Below are 21,505 nucleotides of genomic sequence, written 5' to 3'. Positions count from 1 at the left end.
GTGTGTGTGTGTGTGTGCGTGCGTGCGTGCGCGTGCGTGCGTGCGTAAAACATTTTTAATGAAGTTTTCAGTCAGGCAGAACTACTATGTTGGGTAATTTGTACCTTATGCCTAGATATCGTCATTGAATATTGTGATGAACGTGGGTTTTTACTTTTCAAGCCTACCTGAACTGACGTGATGAGATAAACATGGTTACATACACTACCAAACATAGTTAGAACCTCCCTGTCTACAATTCATTTTTTTTCTCACTGCGAGTTAAGACTCAGTGCTCTTTGTATGTAAATGAGGCAGTTGGACAGCAGTAGAATGCAGCTTTTGGCTCTTCTGTAATGGAAACTGAAACAAAACACTTATCTGGATATTCCATTGCTTACAATGGATGGGATTGCAACTGCATAGGTGAGAAATGTGTCCTGTGCATGGTGATGGCCACCTGTGTTGACCACAGTGCAAAAATGGCAAAGGAGAAAGGACCAAAAATTAAGGAGAAGCTTGTTCAAAATATACTTTTGCCAAAATTATACCCATCCTTTAATTTGGCAGCAAAGCCAATTAGATGCCAAGAAATTGTGGTGCATAGTGCTCTATGTGCTGGCAGGCTCAATCTTAAAAGCACTAGCCATTTTTAACCCCTTGAAGTTCAGGGAATGTTTAGAATTCGACCACTAATTCAGAGGAAATAATTCATTTTTTACACTTTAAACCATCAAATTGAATTTGGTAACGTTCCCTCCCTTAATTTAGCTTTTTAACAGCAGTATGATTACATACATAAACTGTTTCCTTTCATTGCATATTTACATTGCTTCAAGTTTTCATTTTTTCTTAAAGGGAAGGTTCAAGCAAAATAAAAAAAAATGAGTTTCACTTACCTGGGGCTTCTACCAGCCCCATGCAGCCATCCTGTGCCCTCATAGTCACTCACTGCTGCTCCAGTCCCCCGCTGGCAGCTTGCCGACCTCGGAGGTCGGCGGGACGCATTGCGTACATTTTTACGCATTCCCGCTAGTGCAGGAACATTAACACATACATTTTTACGCGTTACTGGTTCAACGCGTACATTTTTACGCATTGAACCAGCAATGCGTAAAAATGTATGTGTTAATGTTCCTGCACTAGCGGGAATGCGTAAAAATGTACGCAATGCGTCCCGCCGACCTCCGAGGTCGGCAAGCTGCCAGCGGGGGACTGGAGCAGCAGTGAGTGACTACAAGGGCACAGGATGGCTGCATGGAGCTGGTAGAAGCCCCAGGTAAGTGAAACTCATTTTTTTTATTTTGCTTGGACATTCCCTTTAAAGCAAACTCAAGGTGAACAATTATCCCTTAAAAAATACACCTACAAAACAGTAACCTACACAGATTGAAAATCTAGTCTGTTTGCGGCTTTGCTGTGGCCGGATCCCTTTCAATTTTCCTCCTTACTCATTAATAAAATCCTCAATATGGCGCCAATACCCTCCTTGTGCTATGAGCAATGCAGTTCGCTCATTCTCCTGCTCTGCTCTCTGTGATGATCGCATTTGTGCACAGATCGGGAGTGTGGACAGAGAGATGAGGACTAGAAGGACGACAGGCACAGCCATACAACTTCCGTGGGAAAGCCGCTTACTAGATCTAATCGGCACCACTACGGGAGGGGATTACCGGCTTACAGAGCATTTTGGAAGGACAGTGACAGTGTTAATTATCTGCTCCCATACCCACACTACTGTGTGGCCTCTGTTTCTGCTGTTCTTGTCACCCCAGGCACACTTCAAATAAATGTGAAAAACTGCTGAAACCAAAATAAAATTTATTCATCAAGGTATGCCCTCTTTAAAAATAGGAAATATGTGCCGCATATAGATTGTTATGCCCTCCAAAATACACCTTGAAATAATAAAGGTACATTATGAAAACTGATATATTAGTTTATTTTAAAGGCACCCAAAAATAAATAGAAACCCGCCACCTAAAACATAACCCAACATATCCTGTTTGCCAAGAAAATAAGACCTGTTGTAAGTTTAAACTTTGTGAATGATCTCTGTGGAAGAGGAGAAAGATTAGAAGTTAATCTGCTTTAAATGATTTATTCAGCTTTTTCTTCTATCCTAGTCAGCTTAATAATGATGAGATGTATCTGAATGATGCGGTCTTCTGTCTGCCTGTTAGAGAGTACTGTAGATGGGGTTAGTAAGAACTATCATCAAAGTGGGCTTCTGGACTCGGGCTAAAATACTAGCCCAAAAGGTCATGAAGAGCCCGATAACCTGCTCTATACAGTAGAAAATAGAGGAAGCTTATCAGAAAATCAGGAAGGGACTAGGAAATAGGCTGCCTTCTTTTTTAAATTTCAAAAAGACGATGTTAAAGACAAAGGACATCCTAATACTTTTTATACAAACACATAGAGGTATTTTTCTGAGCTTGTGATATTGGGATGATCTGATATGAAGAGCAGATACATTATACCCACCACAACTAGTAAGTGATTGGCTTCCACAGTAAAACCCAGCAGTAGTATGTGGTACTTCATTCGATATAGACTGTAATAGAGATAAAAACTATTTTGCTATAGGTGATAGTTATTACTATTATACCTATTACCGTATTTTTCGGACTATAAGACGCTCCGGACTATAAGACGCACCTAAGTTTAAAGGGCAAAAACTAGAGAAAAAAAAAAAAATGAAACATAGGTGAGTCCATGGTCCAGGAGGGTCTTATTGATCTTTCCTCCCCCCTCCCCCAACAAGATATCTAAATTACACTGACAAGCTAACTAACCCCTGCTGCTCCCCTAGCTACACTGCACTACACTACACAACAACCCCCCATCCTCCCCAGCTACACTAATCAATCACTAAAATTAAATTTCAGGTTATCTCACCAGAATGGGTGGCAGTAGCTGGGTCCCTCTGGTCTGGGCATCCAGGCTGAAAATGATGCTGCTGATGTGCGCAGAGGGGAGGCTGCAGCGTGATCCATAGTGTTTCCATGCGGCATTGAAGAAGCCGCTGTAATTACCCGCAATGTATTTCCTCTAATCTTTCTCTTAAATAATGCCCGGCATCGGTCCCGCAGCATAGCACGATCCACGTGGTTTTCATGTTGCATAGTAGCAGCCACTGTAAATATCCGCGTTGCTGAGCCCTTTGATCCCCGCAGCGCAGCATGATCCACGTGGTTTTCATGTTGCATAGTAGCAGCCACTGTAAATATCCGCGTTGCTGAGCCCTTTGATCCCCGCAGCGCAGCACGATCCACGTGGTTTTCATGTTGCATAGTAGCAGCCACTGTAAATATCCGCGTTGCTGAGCCCTTTGATCCCCGCAGCGCAGCACGATCCACGTGGTTTTCATGTTGCATAGTAGCAGCCACTGTAAATATCCGCGTTGCTGAGCCCTTTGATCCCCGCAGCGCAGCGTGATCCACGTGGTTTTCATGTTGCATAGTAGCAGCTGCTGTAAATATCCGCGTTGCTGAGCCCTTTGATTCCCCCTCTTTCTTCATGCCGGTATCAGCGCGATCCCCGCTGACAGGCACATCTTCAGCCGCTATAGCGGCAGAGTCCTCAGAGGCTTCCGTACTGCAGTGTTTACTGGCGCCCTCTCATGACCACGTGGGTCGCAGGTCATGAGAGGGCGCCAGTAAACACTGCAGTACGGAAGCCTCTGAGGACTCTGCCGCTATAGCGGCTGAAGATGTGCCTGTCAGCGGGGATCGCGCTGATACCGGCATGAAGAAAGAGGGGGAATCAAAGGGCTCAGCGGCTATTTACAGCGGCTGCTACTATGCAACTTGAAAACCACGTGGATCACGCTGCGCTGCGGGGATCAAAGGGCTCAGCAACGCGGATATTTACAGCGGCTGCTACTATGCAACATGGAAACCACGTGGATCGCGCTGTGCTGTGGGACTGATGCCGGGCATTATTTAAGAGGAAGATTAGAGGAAATACACTGCGGGTAATTACAGCGGATCTTCAATGCCGCATGGAAACACTATGGATCACGCTGCAGCCTCCCCTCTGCGCACCGCAATAGAATACGGTATATACTGATGGAAACAAATGCCAGGATTGCTACATTCGGAGTATAAGACGCAGTAACTTTTTCTCCCCACTTTTGGGGGAGAAAAAGTGCGTCTTATAGTCCGAAAAATACGGTATATAATATAAATAAATATATATATATATATATATATTTTGCCACGTATGAAGTTCTACAAACCACCAATCGTGCCACAGGAATAAAATTAAAGTGTTCTCAAAAACCTGCTTCTAACAATATATTTAGTTACTGAACTTTTCTCTTTCCTTCAGTGAAACCTATGAGAGGCTCATAGAGCCAATAGATTACTGGCTGTTCAAGTCATTTACTCCATTATTTAATTTATACACCATTAACAACAAACAGTAAATTAGGGGACTGTTGAATCCCAGCAAAAAATAGCTATAATAAAGAAGAGCTGGATTAGGCACTGTAATTTTGTATATGGACCAAGCAGAGCTTCAAATACTTGCTAATCAGCTAATACGACAACTGACGATTCTAAAGATAACAGAATGGAAGGCTTCTAAATGGGAGAAATGTTGACATGAAAATAATTCCTTTCATACAAATTGTATACATATTGGGACTGGACCAATCAAAATGCCCTTCCTGAAGCCTTTACTAGGTCCCATTCCAAGCTACTTACAATCTGCATACAAACCAGAATTATTTGCACCTCACTGACTACTTGGGGGTTATATTGATTAAACCTACCTTGAAATCATATTACAAGCAGGAAGAAATGGAGGTTTCATATAGCCTCATGGAGTTTTTTTTTTTTTAAATATTGCCTGGGGTGCTCATTTTTATTACTGTAAAATTGTGGTTACCTTCAATCATGAATTTTCTCCAATAACGTCCTCTTCTGGCTGCACTTTCTGACTTTGCTCATCAAAAGGCTTTCCTGTCAAAGTTGACCTACCACTTTCCTTTTTTTAACTCTCTACCTATGGATTGGTTTATTACCACTATACATACTAACAATATTTTAAAAAAACCTTTAACCAAGGATTGAAATACATTCTAATCAGTAGCCAATAACCCCTTTCCCATTAGAAATCTTTACCTTTTATTGAATAGATCGTCAGGGGGATCTATATGGTTGATATTGTGGTGAAACTCCTCCTACAGTGTGATGTCATGACCTTGGTCCTGATGGTTTGCTGTTGCATTGTGAGAAATAAAAGCTTTTTCCAACTGCCAAGCAAGCAGCATCTCCATCTGTGCATAAATTTCATTACCTAACAGACTGGTGTGCTCTTATACATGGACTGACAAGGTCATCAGCTTTGGTTTTCTTGTGACAACCAACTGCACCCCGCTCTTTAACCCCACATTAAAATGTCCAGATGCTTCTCACCAACCCCCCCCCCCCCCCCTTTCTTCCACAAGAGTAAAAACAAGAGGGAGGTTGAGTCATATGGTGGTTTGGTCTTCCTTCCCACATCCCCGCCACACTAAATGCCACATTTCTATTCAAGATGGCTGGTCAGTGTTGGATCCCAGAGTGGTGCCCCCCTCCTGTAGGGAACAAAAGAAAAACATGTTTGGTACTTTCCTCCCTGAAGGCATTGAAGGAGACTGAGCATGTGTGATGACGCAGAATACAGGGAGGACATTCTCTGGGAATTTTGAGGGTACAGCTGGGTATTTTTTTCTTCATGAACAAAAAAAGGCATCCAGCTTCCACCAGAATACTTTGCTTAAGTTACAGAACTCAAGGTCTACACTATACAAGACTTGTGGGAGAGTGATGTCATCTATCATAAGTACACATTGCATGCAGGGAGATGGAGCTCAGGCATGTGCATGCCACAAATCACCAGGAAGAAGATGCAGGCCTATTACAAAAAAAAAAAAAAAAAAAAAAAAGAGGAAGTACTGTAATGTACACCCTAAGCAACAACAGTGTCATTTCCAGATCCTAAGATAGTTTTACCTCTCTTTCTCAATTACCATAGTCCTATCTTACGTTGATTCTTCAGAAATGTACACTCCAGGTCACAGCAAGTGTTTAGTTTGACAGGAATCCCATGACTGCAATTAAAACGCTGTATAGTAGGGATGCCCAGTGTAGTTGCCTTCAGCTACAGAGCTGCAAGTCCCATGGAAAATAGTTTGTGTCACTCTTGTTGAAGCACAACCCCAGGCATACAGACCAGTATTAAAATGTGTATATTTTAGCAAATAAAAATCTATTTGTGTCACAAGGTACTTGAGTGCTATGTACTTACTTTATAATGGTGGACAGATCACCAAACTCTTTCAGTGCATGGGGGGTGGAGTCAGAACTTGTGGTTATACAAAATCCACACAAGGCTACTGAAAGGATATTATACCTCCTGCTCAAGCTCACCTAAAACTAGTGCTTGGAATTCTATGTAAAAAAAAAAAAATCACTACTGTGCTTCAAAACCAGGAGGGAGCAGAACATCATTCTAATAATATCTAATAAATAATTATCACCCTGCACCAGTTCATAGACTTAAATGAAGGTCTTTAAAGACACTGTGGGCCCTTCCAAAACCCTGGGTTGGTTGATGCAGTAGGAAATCTTCAGCTAAGCACTTCTGAAAAGCAATGCATTAAAGTGGACAATAAAACATTAGGATCATCACTGTGCCAAAAATCCCATGGATACAAAACAAAAGCTGACAATATTACAAACACAGAGGTGTGTAGGCTGAGAACTCAATACAAATTAAAATTAGTGTACAGCATGTAGGTTCTCTAAAAATGGAGCCTGTTCCGGACAGCTCAGCGACACGTGTGACAGTGGGGACTTTCCATTGGCTCCTCACTGCTATACCTGGATGTGTATGTCTGTGTTTCTTATGGCAAAGGTTATATGATCTTTACAAGATTCAGGAGTAAAACAGCCACAAACCCAAAACATCATAAATAATTTGGTACCAAGAAGCCTGCTGGAGGCCATTAACAGTATCTCCGATACCACCAAAGTAGACTGGACAAGTACATGAAAGATTGCAACCAAAGTCTCTCCTACAGCAGGATAAAATCATGTTTAATCCCCTGTTGGACTAGTACATATATTACAGGTTAAAGCAATGGCCCTACTGCTGTTCTCTTATGTGTTTTTAAGAGGTAAAAAAGGAAGAGTAAGGATCCATTTTTTTTCCTTTTTTGTGTGTGTTCTCCAAACGTGAGCGATGCTGGCTTCGATGGAGGACGGTTCATGGCTTTGATGAGCACAACTCATGGTGAGCCTCTGCTGAGACTGGGATACAGTATCACTGCGGTCACGGCTACAAACGCCGCCATCACAGTCATCCAAGGCCACGTATTCTGTAAGGAGCAAGAAGCAGATAATACATAATTAGGTATGGAAGAGTGCTTGCAGTGAAAAGACTAGACGAGAGATATAGTGTGCAAAGTATTAAGGTTTGTGAGTCACCCTTGCAGTATTGAGAGCTGTGCACTAAAATGCTAAAGGAGAAAAGGGAAGGGAATGGAATGGAGAAGGGGGAAGGGGGGGGGGGGGGGAGAGGGAAGAGAGATGGGAGCATGAAAGATGTACCGTATATAAACCAGAAAGGAAGTGAGATACTAATCTGACAGAGATCTAGAAATAAGGCTATTTAAAAATATTGCAATAGAGAGGTAGATTAGCAAGAGAGATAAAGAAAGCAAGATAGGAAGAGACACGCACAGATTCACTAACACAGGCCATCAAACAGGAGTAGGAGGGAGATGGGGAAAAGATTTTTAAAAAACTGATTTTTTTTACATCATTTTATTCAGAATGATGCAACACAGAGTCTTAATTATAGTGTGTGCCTTCTATGGGTTAATTTACTCTTCCCATCTTTTTACATGACAATTACTGGGAAAACATTTTACCTGTAAAGAAAGACATTTTCATCCACATTATAAACACGTTTGTATTGACAGATGCTAATACAAACAGCTCCCCATGCAAATAAACACACAATCCTTATTTTATACATTGTAAATGCACAAAATGTTCACTACACCATCTCTGGAAAGGAGGAAGTATTGCCGTCATCAGGTATTATACTGAAGAGCAGATTACAAAGGTGAGTGTTGAGAAAGGCAGCCAGATCATTATAACAGACCACTTCTTTGGTGCAGGTTGAGATGCCCAGATTCCACTGTCATAGGACCACTGGTAAAGGCTTTTTACTGCTACATCTGTTTATCAGCTTCATGTTTGGAGAATAGTGCGCAGTAAATGCAAATAAAGACAATGGCATATAAGCTGCAGATATCTTTTTCCATTAATCATGCTGATTAGCGTAATAAGTATTACCTTTGTTCATATTCAAAATCTATAGTGTAGCTCTGCTTGCCTACATCTGTGCAACTATCTATACAGGCTTATGACTTTGCCTTGCTATAGTTTTTGCTTATATGCCAGTTTATTTAGTCTGGCATCTATTCTTACCTACTACTTGGGGTGTCAAATAGTCATACCTGTCTGACCCACCTACCGACTGAATTCAGAGGGGATGGGAAGAAGACTATTAAAGCAAATGCGTCCAAAAACTGGTATTCTGTCCAACATTTTGCTTTTGCAGAAGGTGTATATTAATTTATTGAAATTTCTTTGCTTCGTTTTGGGTTTGTTGGGCTTTAAAATAATCATGTAGTCAAGTAGGATAGGGAGGCGGCTTTCTGAAAATGCTATTGGACTGACTATTATCCCTTACTGATTGTGTTGATTGATTCATGTAGGTCAATAATGAGACTGCAGTTAAAGGGGCACTATGGCGAAAAACTGTAAAATTTAAAATATATGCAAACATTGAAAAAAAAAAATGTACTTCTTATGAGTAAAATGAGCCATAAATTACTTTTCTTCTATGTTGCTGTCACTTACAGTAGGTAATAGAAATCTGACAGAAGTGTCATGTTTTGGACTACTTCTTATTTGTATATGTTTGCACATATTTTAAATTTTACAATTTTTCGCCATAGTGCCCCTTTAAGGCGTTCTGAGTCAAGTGTGACTCCACTGGCTGCATGCTTGTTGCAGGTCTACGAATCAGGGACTGTTGAAGTAGTTAGGTTTAATTCACACTACAAAGCAAAAACTGACTTTTTTTGGTCCATTTTGCTTGCTCCAAAACACAGATATCAACGGATCTGTTAACACATGACAGATCACAGTGGATCCAATGTTCACACATGACAGATCGCGATTGGTCCATTGCAGTCAGCAGTATGCAAAGTCTTGACCTACACGATTTTTCCAAACAAGCGGAAGTGTTTCCCATAGAAGCCAATGGTGGAACGCATCTGCCTCCAGACTCCACACGCACCAAGTCAAACCACCGGAGCGGATACTGCCTTGTCCACTCCAGTTAGCTTTTGAAGATCTGGTTTGTGTGAACCAAACCTTAAAGGAGCCACACACCATACAAATTAAAAGATACAATTTTACACCAATTTGATAAATACAATCGGATGTCCCTAAAAATTGAAAGCTTTTTTTTTTTTTCATTCGAGAAATCTGATCAAATTTCCAGTTTTTATTTGATAAAAGTAGATCGGGAGTGTTAGATTTTTCGGATCAAATTATATGAAAATTGAAGGGTGCGTGGTAGATTGTCAATTATTTAATGTACAGACCCAAGCCATCTGAGTTTTCAATCATTTTTTCAAAATTGGGGAAAAATGTAACGTGTGTCATACATTGGTCAGATTTTTGAAATGTTGCAATCAATCAGAAAAATGTATTGCAATTCTTGAATTGAAAAGATATTTAAAAAGTTGTATAGTAAGGGGCCACCTTTATGGCTAGGGAAAAGAGAGCATTAATATTACTCTCACTACAGGTCTCCTTCAACGTCTAATAATGGTCAAAACACTTTTATGCTACATCTACATAGAATAGGGAAATAGAGGTTTTTTATGTGTAATCTTTGACTGATTGAATGAGATTTTGCACGATCTGTCTCTCTGCTAGGTAGTCACCAGAGGAGAACCTGGGCTGATCTGCACTTCAATACTACAGGTTTGCAGGAGTCAATTTAAAGAAACTTTTTTTGTAAGCTTGTGATAAATGAGAACTGTGGTCAGGTCACAACTTGCTATGGCCATACTCAAAGATGGCTAATCTGTAGTTACAAGATGGTCTCACGCATCAAGGTTCCCAACCAAGCCAGCTAAGATATAGACAAACGTTCAAATTAAAAAATCTTTGCGCTAAGAAAACCAGCAAGTGTCATCGTTTATGCCTGATGTTTCTTTTTTAGATAGCATTTTGATCAAGCCTTGTTTTGTCTACTAAAGAGAACAGTGGCGCCTTTCTGAACACTCCTTTTCCCGCCGTGCAGGCCTCTCGCACACACTCAGACAGTAACTGGAAGAGAAGTCAGCATTTAGCATACACAGGAAAAGACAGACAGATGTTAGATGATTAGTAAGCTCCGGTCTTTCTGGCAGTGGACAGCCTGTCCTGTTACCTGACCATGCGTTAGTGTTACAAGGATGGGACATGTAGGTGGAAAGTGAAGGACAGACAAGAGCAGCGTGTACCTTTCTCTACCAAAACAGGCCGTAACACCAATACAGGATAGCCACGACTACGCCAAAGTATACAGCTGGGACGGGTAGTAATGCGGAAGGCTGAAGAAGGGAAGGGATATTAGAAATCACTTTGGTGCTTAATCAAAACAGAGCTTGAGAATGTGATTTTGCTGCTAAAGAGGCAGCTTTCAATCAACTGTCACTTACACAAGGGAAATCATAGTTCTAGAACATCTAACACAATATTTTTAACAAGGTGAAATGCATTGCCTTAAATGTTATGGGCATTGATTTTTTTTCAGCTCATAAAATATAAATAGTTAACACTAGTCTCTAGCTGAAGTTACCATATTTTAACGGACATGTCTGATAAGCATTCATCCCCATCTAAAGATTCAAATGTGCTTATACATTGCCTAAACAATGTACAACATCACTCTTTATAATCCAATTGGAAACCAGCAGCTTTATGTTTGATCTTCTGACCACTACTTTGTTTTTGATTACCTATAGGGCCTTGGCCAAAGGAGTACTGTAGCTAGTGAGGGATACCCAACAGTGAGCTACCTAAGTGCCTGTCATCATCATATTAGTGGCTGCAGTGATGTTTTGTTGAGAGCCAAAACACTAGTTAAAGTCATTAATTGTATTTAATCTATAAGCCTCACTGTGTTGACGTAATAAACAGGTCTGGGGTCCCTGGCAGCTCGAGGTTTCTGATGGGCCATGACACCCTTCCTGCCGTTTCTGGAAGTGCTGGCCTTCTCCACCTCATTTATGGATTGGCTGATTCTGCCATGCATCTGATATTGTACATCCGCCCCTCGAAGGTATGAGTGTGGGGCAGTTCTATAATGTGACAAAATTGCTGGCAATGATGGGATGCCGGTAGCTCCAGGTTTAAAACTCCTTACTAGAGGAAGTCAATCTTCACCATCAACACAAATGGTAGCGAGGGATCACCTAATGGCATTGGTGTAACTAAAAATGTTGGCCTGTCACCAGGCCAGCAGTAGTGGGTAGGATAGGGATAAAGCAATATCCCTCTTGCTGCTACAGAATGAGTTACCAGTGTGGGAAATTTTCCTGGGTGCCAATGCTTTTACTGTGTCCAGCAAGATTTAGTTTCAATATTAATGCTGGAGGCCACCTGAGAAGTTCCTCACTAACTATATAAGTATGCGGTCATACTAAGCAAATAAACGAACTACTTGGTTTTGTGAACCTGAGTGACACATTAAAATAACATTGTTTCAGTGGCATTTTTGTGTGTATATTGTGTTAGATGTTTATTGTTGATCTTTCTATTGGTTAGTTAGGATTTAACAGATTGTATTTTGGAATCTAAGGCAATAGTTATTGTCAGTTAAGCACACAGTAAATGTTCCCTTTGTGCCAGTAAAACACGATAGATCCATAGATCCAGCTTCCATAGCTATAAAGGGATCAGTTGGAACCTAAAGAACTGCAAGAAATGCCATAACATTTATACCCATATCTTGATTGTGAGATTTTAGACTCAGAAAAGTGACGGCTATAGAGCATACTGGTCATTTCACTTCATGATCATTTCAGTCAGATGTCCATCACCGCAGCTTTTCTCCAAGCTTATCTCCCGGGGTCCCCTTTGTAGCAGCTGCTGGCACAGCCAGGACTGCTACCTCTGCGCAGCGCCAGCCTGCGCTCCCGTGGCTGGGAGCGTGCTGCACAAGTGCAGTTCCGAACATGGGAGTGCGACCGAGAGCAGCGCGGCCATGCACTTGCGCATGGGCAGAGGCCGTGGACCTGGACAGCTGCAACGGAGGAGACACTGGCATGGAGCGGAGCTGCAGTGAGGGACACATAGGCTTCTAGGGGCTGGAAGAAGTCCCGAGTAAATTTTATTTATTTTTTTAATTCTTAGATGCATCCTTTAAAGAGACTACTCAGTGAAAATTAAAAATTCAATGGATCCTCTATATAAAATACTTGGCTTCCTGTGTGTAGCCCCATCCCATTGCAGTGATGTGCCATAGGACTTCCGTGGCACTTACTGTATATCTCGGATAGTGACAGTGCCATAGCATGCTTCTGCAAGGGAGTGGGGCTATGCTCTAGAAGCCCATGCACATGGGGCTCAGGTAGTTCAAAGACAAAGACCCAGCAAGTAATTATTGTATAACTTTTTATTACAAGAACCACCATAGCATGTTTAATTTTCACTGAATAGTCTCATTAATAACTTTGCTCACATATTCTGGTGCACTGATGATGTCATCTGACCATAGAGAAATATTGGCCCAGCTCATAAAACGGCAACCTTATGATTTATGGGTAGCAAGTACAGTCAGAAGTGGACAAATTCAAAGAATGAACCAGCAGCCAGTCCAATTTGAGACTGACAAAGAGGGCTTTTTAGGAAGCACTGGCTACTGGTTCCTAAATTTTTCCAGCCCTGTTTATAGTGGACATGTAAAATCCTAAAGTGGGACCAAACTCAACACTGCCAGTGGGCACGTATCTTGTGGTGGCCATAACTAGTCACAAATATCCACCAACCAATTTCTGTGCACTGGTGGATCCCTTGTTGCACTGTGTAAATAAGCCATGGCTTGCCCAACTGTCACATATGTCATGCCCTTACCAGCCTTGGTAACTGGTAGTAAACAACTTTTACATCACATTCCTGGAATTATCAGTCACTAAAGCTCTCAATGGTAAATAGTTGGTGGAAGAAGGGCAAGGATCATAGACAGGAAAGTCTTCAATTACACACAGTGTGCTGTGCATTAGTTATAGAACTTTATTCAAATTGAAAACAGGAAAGCTGAGCCCTCCATGGACAAAGTGCACATGGGTTCCTTGGAAGCAGAGAAAGCAGTCTGAGAACTGACACCTAAACATAAGGGTATTACCAGATCACCAGATTCTGGCAATATTGTTAGTGTGGTCCAGTTTCTTTAAGCTGACTTGCCCACTTAAAATTCTAAACAGTTCTTGAAACCTGCATACTGATACATTACTCTGTGTAAAAAAAAAAGCTAAAATAAGTTAATATAAAAGTTGATAAATGTATGCTTAACACATTTATTGGCTTTTTTGGAAACAGAGAGGAGGGCCAATACTGCAAGATAACTGCCTAAAATGTATATTCTATAACTGAGTAGTCAACTGGCATATAAGGATATGTACATTAATGTGGGTCTTCTGGGTGTGGTAGCTGTGCACTGTGAGCAATAGTTTGTTCTGTTCCGTGTTTTTTTTATCTTCACCAAGCACAAGACATACCAGGCACAGGTGGAGTCACATGCATTGCAAACTACATTTAGTGCAATTTAACCGACGTGCACAAAACAGTACACAAGTTCTTATTACCCGAAAGTATTGACAATGGTAACAAATGCACAACTAGCAAGTCAACACTACAGGCATCTGCTCTAGGCTATACAAGGAACATTTCCCAATCTCTGTGACACAGTGTGCTCTCCCTCCCCAAAAAACATCTGCAGCCAGTCACTAAATACTGAAACTGCAGTCACCAATTTTTCCAGTGAATGCAAAGGCATCCAGAACTGTGACAGCAAATCCTGATCGTCTACTGATCTGTAGAGATGGCTAAAAGTTGCTCAAAAAAAGACCATGCAATTTGGGCCTATACTGATTTGAAGTCATTTTATCAGTTGTAGACTACTATTATCTGATGTGTTTGGCTTACTGTGACCAAAACGACATCAATGAGATAGATTTTTCAGACTGCATAAGGACATATAGGACCATATGAAGACAAAACAAGCCTTATTAATGAAAGTGACAAGTCCTCCATTTGAAACTTTCAGTACACCGGCTTAAATGCAGACACAGGCAGACGGCTGCAGTGTCTTCTGTCACTACATTCCTGGTGTCTCTACTGCACATTACTACAGTATCCAAAGGCACTTAGTCTGAATTTAAGCACTATGAATTTAAACCAAGGACGCAGGTGCCAATTTTATGCTTCCAAAATTCTTCACGTTCACTCCCAAGCTGACCCCTTAGTCTACGATGGTTGACCTCATACTAAATGGCTTTGTATCTGGCTACGATCTGTATGTGGCATTAGCATATGGTATATAAAACCAGCTGCACTAAGTACCTGATGGCTGCATGTAACAGAGCCTTCTGAATTAGAATGTTAATAAACAGAGCTGGTTTACTGACTGTTACCGGCATCTTGTGTATACAAATTTGGGAGCCAGCCTATAACAAGCTGTGATGAGAGAACAAAAATATTTAACATTACTGAAAGAATGCCAAGTTCATTGCGTGATGCACAAGACCACAAAAAACTGAAGCATGATGGGCATATTAAATGAAGTAACACTGTTCAGCATACCACAAGTTACCTCATGGTCTACACTGGCTCCTACATGTGACAGACAGGAGCAGATGGAGTCTGATATGTGCACAGGCTCAGGGTAAAGATGTTGGGTATATATCGCCTACTCATACCATAGAAGGAGATCTACTTACATTATTCCCCTTCTCCTGCAGCAGCTTCAGGTTTTCTTTACATTGCTTGAGCTCCTCCACGATTGTTTGCTTTTCTTTTTCGGTCGTTTCAAATGACACCTTTATCTCAGATAGCTTAGACTGTGTGCTCTCATACTACAAGAATAAAAAGGAAAAATAAAACACCCAGTGCACAAACGCATCATAAATGCCTGACACACATGCTTAAAGAGACTCTGAAGCGAGTCTAAATTCACGTTTGTAACTTTTATTAATGTTAAAGGAATAGTCAGGCAAAAAAAAAAAAAAATAAGTTTCACTTACCTGGGGCTTCTACCAGCCCCATGCAACCATCCTGTGCCCTCGTAGTCACTCACTGCTGCTCCCGTCCCCCTATGCCAGCTAGTTTTGTTTTTGCCGACCTCGGGGTCGGCGGGCCGTAGGCCTGAACGATTTTAAAAAAGGTTGAATCGCACGATTTCTGTCAGAAATTGCGATTTCGATTTGATTCACGATTTTCTTCAAATCAAGCCAGCCTGCCACTTGCCCGGCTTATGATGGGAAGGTGCTGGAAATATTGAGCCGCCGGGACAGAGTGCGAGGGCCTGCAAGGTGGGCGGAGTCTGCTATTCCTAACTCCGTGATTGACAGCTGTGCGGGCGGAGTCTGCCGCCCGCCCAGCTAACGTTGGGAGATGTTGCGAGGATGAGTATGCCTCACGAGTGAGAGCCTGCAGGGTGGGCGGAGCCATTCGCAACAGTCCGTGATTGACAGCTGTGCGGGCGGAGTCTGTCGCCCGCCCAGCTAATGTTGGGAGATGTTGGGAGGAGGAGTATGCCGCACAAGTGTGAGAGCGGTCGGGGAATGGGCGGAGTCTGCCGCCTGCCCAGCTAATGTTGGGAGATGTTGGGAGGAGTATGACGCACGAGTGTGAGAGCGGGCGGGGAATGGGCGGAGTCTGCCGCCCGCTCCGCTGATTGACTGCACAGTAGGAGGAAGTTGGGGAAGAAAGTGTACGTAATGGTGCTGAGCCACCGCAAACTGCCGCTGCACAGAGCGGCAGAGGGGACTGCTGGACTGGCTTGCGGAGGGGGGGGGGGGGTGGGGGGTAAAAATCTTGGCTTATGGCGGTCACGGAATCGTCGTTTCCGTGATCGCGATTTCGATCAAAAAACGATTTATCGCTCAGGCCTAGCGGGTCGCATTGCGTACATTTTTATGCATTCCCGCTGGTACATTTGTATGCGTTAATGTTCCTGCACCAGCGGGAATGCGTAAACATTAGGGATGGGACGAATCCACAATTTCTTCGAATACGAATACGAATCTAAAAAGGTTCTCGAATATCTCGAACCTTTCGAATCCCGAATCTAACGAATCCTGCGTTCCGTGGAATGGTTGCCCACAGTATAGGTAGGCAGGCTAGGTGCTCACACTATAGGTAGCTAGGTAAAGGTGCCTTCAGTATAGCTAGCTAGGTAAAGGTGCCTTTAGTATAGCTAGCTAGGCATAGGTGCCTTCAGTATAGCTAGCTAGGCATAGGTGCCTTCAGTATAGCTAGCTAGGCATTGGTGCCTTCAGTATAGCTAGCTAGGCATAGGTGCCTTCAGTATAGCTAGCTAGGCATAGGTGCCTTCAGTATAGCTAGCTAGGCATAGGTGCCTTCAGTATAGCTAGCTAGGCATAGGTGCCTTCAGTATAGCTAGCTAGGTATAGGTGCCTTCAGTATAGCTAGCTAGGTATAGATGCCTTCAGTATAGCTAGCTAGGTATAGATGCCTTCAGTATAGCTAGCTAGGCATAGGTGCCTTCAGTATAGCTAGCTAGGTATAGGGGCCTTCAGTATAGCTAGGTATAGGGGCCTTCAGTATAGCTAGGTATAGGGGCATTCAGTATAGCTAGGTATAGGGGCATTCAGTATAGCTAGGTATAGGGGCATTCAGTATAGCTAGCTAGGTATAGGGGCCCTCCGTATAGCTAGTTAGGTATAGGGGCATTCAGTATAGCTAGGTATAAGGGCATTCAGTATAGCTAGTTAGGTATAGGGGCCCTCAGTATAGCTAGTTAGGTATAGGGGCATTCAGTATAGCTAGTTAGGTATAGGGGCATTCAGTATAGCTAGTTAGGTATAGGGGCCCTCAGTATAGCTAGTTAGGTAAAAGGGCATTCAGTATAGCTAGGTATAAGGGGATTCAGTATGGATATATGGGACCTCAGTATAGCTAGCTAGGTATAGGGGTCTTCAGTATAGCTAGGTATAGGGGCCTTCAGTATAGCTAGGTATAGGGGCCTTCAGTATAGCTAGTTAGGTATAGGGACCCTCAGTATAGCTAGTTAGGTATAATGGCATTCAGTGTAGCTAGTTAGGTATAGGGACCCTCAGTATAGCTAGTTCGGTATAGGGGCATTCAGTGTAGCTAGTTAGGTATAGGGACCCTCGGTATAGCTAGTTAGGTATAGGGGCATTCAGTATAGCTAGTTAGGTATAGGGGCATTCAGTATAGCTAGTTAGGAATAGGGGCATTCAGTATAGCTAGTTAGGTATAGGGGCATTCAGTATAGCTAGTTAGGTATAGGGGCATTCAGTATAGCTAGTTAGGTATAGGGGCATTCAGTATAGCTAGTTAGGTATAGGGACCCTCAGTATAGCTAGTTAGGTATAGGGACCCTCAGTATAGCTAGTTAGGTCTAGGTACCCTCAGTGTAGCTAGTTAGGTATAGGGGCATTCAGTGTAGCTAGTTAGGTATAGGCGCATTCAGTGTAGCGAGTTAGGTATAGGCGCCTTGAGTATAGCTAGCTAGGGTACCCCTCCCTCTGTGCGTCTCCTCTGCTCACCCCCTACAAAGAAAAAAAAAGCATCGGCTCACCTAAGGGGATCCAGGGCCGAATCCCGCTGCATCCCCCGCTCGTCCTCTTCCGATCCCCCGCTCGTCCTCTTCCGACTCCTCTGCTCGCCCCATGCATAGATGTGAGCATTGGCTCACTTAACACCTGCCCTGGATTCCCTACCTGCCGCCAGCGCAGAGCCGCAGACCTCGTTTCCTCCTCTGTTCCCTCTAGTAACCGCCCGGCGCTTCAGTGATGACGCGATGCAAAAGCGGATCACTAGGGGGAACAGAGGCGGAAGCAAGAGGTCTGCGGCTCTGCGCTGGCGGCAGGTAGGGAATCCAGGGCAGGTGTTAGGTGAGCCAATGCTCACATCTATACAAGCGGCGAGCGGAGGAGGCGCGGGGGGGGGGTCGGAATAGGACGAGCGGGGGATCGGCGGTGGTGCGGGGATGCAGCGGGATTCGGCAGATTCGTTTAGGGGGAAATTGCGTCGGGATTCGAATCCACGAATCTCGAATATTTCTCAATATTCGAGGGATTCGTGGATTCGCCGTCCCACCCCTAGTAAAAATGCTTAAAATAACTCTAGAGTTAAAGACAGGCTGTTAATTAACTGCGTGTGAAAATAACTACAGAGGAGGTAAATTAACTACAGAGGAGGTAACGTAAGGAATGAAGAGAGAAGATAACTCTCTTACTGTGTGGTGGTAAGTTTTCTCTTGCCTTATTATCTCCAGCATGACATGATCTTAGTGAATTGAGGCCATTGGCCTCAATTCACTAAGATCATGCTGGAGATAATAAGGCAAGAGAAAACTTACCTCCACACAGTAAGAGAGTTATCTTATCTCTTCATTCCTTACGTTACCTCCTCTGTAGTCAATTTACCTCCTCTGTAGTTAATTTACCTCCTCTGTAGTTATTTTCACACACAGTTAACAGCCTGTCTTTAACTCTAGAGTTATTTTAAGGATCGGAGAGTTAACTTAAAGACAGAAGAGTTAACTTTAGGTTTGCCTGAGGTAAAATGTTTCCTGAATACTACATGCCTTATCACCATGGTAACAACTCTAGAAACATTATTAAAGACAGGAAATAAGCTTAGTGAATTGAGGCCAATGTCTGATCACTGACCAGTAAAGACTACAAAGATTTTTAAGGTTATGGGAGGGGCACTGGACACGCAAGAGTGCTATGACCCCCCCCCCCCTCCCCTTTCTCCAAATACTTCTGTCACGATATCTGGATACTAGTGTGGACTTCAAGCTTGGCTGGGTACTCCCCAGTGCTTGTGGACAAAGACAAAATGCAGGTTAAAGTGTACCAGAGATGGCATGTGACATGATGAATTAGACATGTGTATGTACAGTGGCAAGCATACAGACACTTATGCTGTGCTCCTTTTCTTTTTTTCCCTGCCTGAAAGTTTATAATTAGCTATGGGACTGACAGTTTTTTCTCCGCTTCACCAGATCCGGATGGCTCAGTCCGTGGCGCGGTTCACATAGTGAAAACGGATCTGATCAATGATTGACCGGATCTGTTTTCATTTAGCAATACATACCTAATTTTCCGTAGCAGCCGGCGGTAGAGACTGCCTCTTCTTCCGCTGTGAATACACAGAGCATCATGTGACTAGTCACATGACGCGGAAGACGACGGAAGCCTCTACCGCCGGCTGCTATGGAAGATTAGGTATGTATAAACCCTCCCTCACCCACCCACCCACCTGCTGCACCCTCCCCTCGCTAGATTCACATCGGCACATGCCCCCATCCCCTGTGGAATGGTCAGTTTCTTCACTAGTGCTAAGAAGAACGGTCCGGAAAATTAGGCCTGCAGCAATTTTTAGGTCCGGGGACCGGAACGTACGCAACGTATCTGTCCCAACGGACGCATGTGAATGGATCCATAAGTTAACATTGGATCCTTTCACATCCGTTCCATTTGTACAGTAAACGTTCCGGAAAAAAATGCTAATGTGAAATGGGCCTAATAGTATCAGGTGAAGCCGGAACAGATGGACTCAGAGAAGACCAGAAGAAGTCAGGCATGATTTTCATGTATGCCTTACCAACTTTGCTCCCCAATAACTAAGGTCCATCAGCTGAGCTGCTCCCAGAGATCTAGCCAACACACTTCAGACATAGACCCAGAGGTACAGATTAGCAGAATTTAGCTGGTAGGATTGCCAAAGGCATGCAAAGGTTGGAGGAGATAACTTTGAAGGAAACAACTGTCTTTTGGGTGAAGCAAGAGGGAATGAACAAACAAATCAATTCTTTTTTTTCCCTCTTCAACCAGGATTAGAAGTAGACAGTAGAAAAGGTAAGGTGAAAAAAAGGAATTTGTTTTTTCATTCTCTTTTGCTTTACCCAAAAGACAGAGTTTCCTTCAAAGTTATCTCCTTCACCCTTCGCATACCTTTGGCAATCCTACCAGCTAAGTTCTTCTATGAGATGAATAAAGCATTCTGCTAACAGGAACTCTGGGTCTATGCCTAAAGTGTGCTAGCTAGATCTCTAAAAGCACTTAACTGAAGGACTTAAGTTGTTGGGGCGCAAAAGATGGTAACGCATACATGAAAATCATGCCTGACCTCTTCTGAGTCTGCTGTATCTGTTCCGGCTCCCAGCATATATTGCAGTGGCTGCACAACTTCACCAGAAAATTGAATTGCAGCATAGCGGTAGTATCTCCAGGGAAAGATGATGGATCCCATACGGACGGGAACCAGAGGAACAGCACTCCCTAGGTAAGTAATGACTACCACGCCACCCCCTTATCACACTATTACAAACCTCACTTATCAGGAGCTTCATTTTACATATTTTCAGTTACAGGTGCTCAGTTGCCTTTAAGATGGCTTTTGAACTATGAGATTAGTTCATCAGTGCCCCAGCTCACCTCTAGCTGAATGCTTTGCACACGTTTCTCTGCTTCTTTCAGTTGAGTTTTTAGGTTGACCGCCTCACGCTCATTCTGCTCTTTTAGTGAGCCCACCTGGCTTTCCAGCTCCTTGCGGCTGACCTCCAGCACACTCAGGTCACTTGACAGGTCTCGGGACTGCTTCTGAGAACTACAAAGTGTACACACAGGCAATGGTTGGCTTGGAAAGGAAAACAATGCAGCTATTTCAATATGATATTCATAAACCAAGAAAAAATACATCAGAGACAACTAGACATCCAAATAATAAAGCAAACCTGAGCCGAAGCTTGGATGAAAAATCACCTACTTATCTAAGGCGAGAGAAGCCTCTGGATTCTCCAGAGGCTTCCCATGCTGTCCTCTGGTCTTCTGCCTCTGCCCGGGCACTTATGGAGTATTGGGGCTCATCTTCTGGCACTGGCGCAGTCCAACAGCGCTAGTGCTTGAAGAGCATCACAACCCAAATCAGATTTACAACAAGCCCTTTCTGGAAATGTTTGGGGTCCAAGAGTGGCAATGGGGGACTGGGGTACTTCGTGGAAAGCCCCAAAAGGATCCAGAGGCTTCTCTATCCTTAGAAAAGTACCATAGTTGTCATATAAAACACACATTTTCTCCCCCCAAAATGGGGAGAGCAAGTCACTGCATCTTAAATACAGGAAATACCCGACTTATGAACGCCCACCAGTGCAGTTTCTAGGCTAAAATGCACCCAGGGCG

General features: G+C 43.1%; 1 protein-coding gene across 14 annotated transcripts in view; it reads right to left on the bottom strand.

Annotated features, from left to right (window-relative positions):
* Positions 1–7,049: 7,049 nt before the first annotated feature.
* Positions 7,050–21,505, bottom strand: part of SLMAP (sarcolemma associated protein) — a 238,908-nt gene continuing 224,452 nt past the window's right edge. For 6 of the 14 annotated variants that reach the window (XM_068253715.1, XM_068253721.1, XM_068253725.1 and 3 more), the window contains 3 exons: positions 20,762–20,963; positions 15,047–15,181; positions 7,050–7,351 (listed from right to left, as the gene is read on the bottom strand). In XM_068253715.1, coding sequence (XP_068109816.1) covers positions 7,262–7,351; positions 15,047–15,181; positions 20,762–20,963 — 427 coding nt within the window. In that variant the 3' untranslated portion in view covers positions 7,050–7,261. Of the gene's footprint in view, positions 7,352–10,567; positions 10,658–15,046; positions 15,182–20,761; positions 20,964–21,505 lie in introns of all 14 variants that reach the window. The other 8 variants (XM_068253726.1, XM_068253727.1, XM_068253728.1 and 5 more) reach the window with 3 other exon arrangements.

Source organism: Hyperolius riggenbachi, chromosome 9 (genome assembly GCF_040937935.1).
Source record: "Hyperolius riggenbachi isolate aHypRig1 chromosome 9, aHypRig1.pri, whole genome shotgun sequence".
NCBI lineage: Eukaryota > Metazoa > Chordata > Amphibia > Anura > Hyperoliidae > Hyperolius > Hyperolius riggenbachi.
The sequence above is the reverse complement of the archived record's forward strand: the minus strand, read 5'-3'. Positions and strand labels throughout refer to the sequence as shown.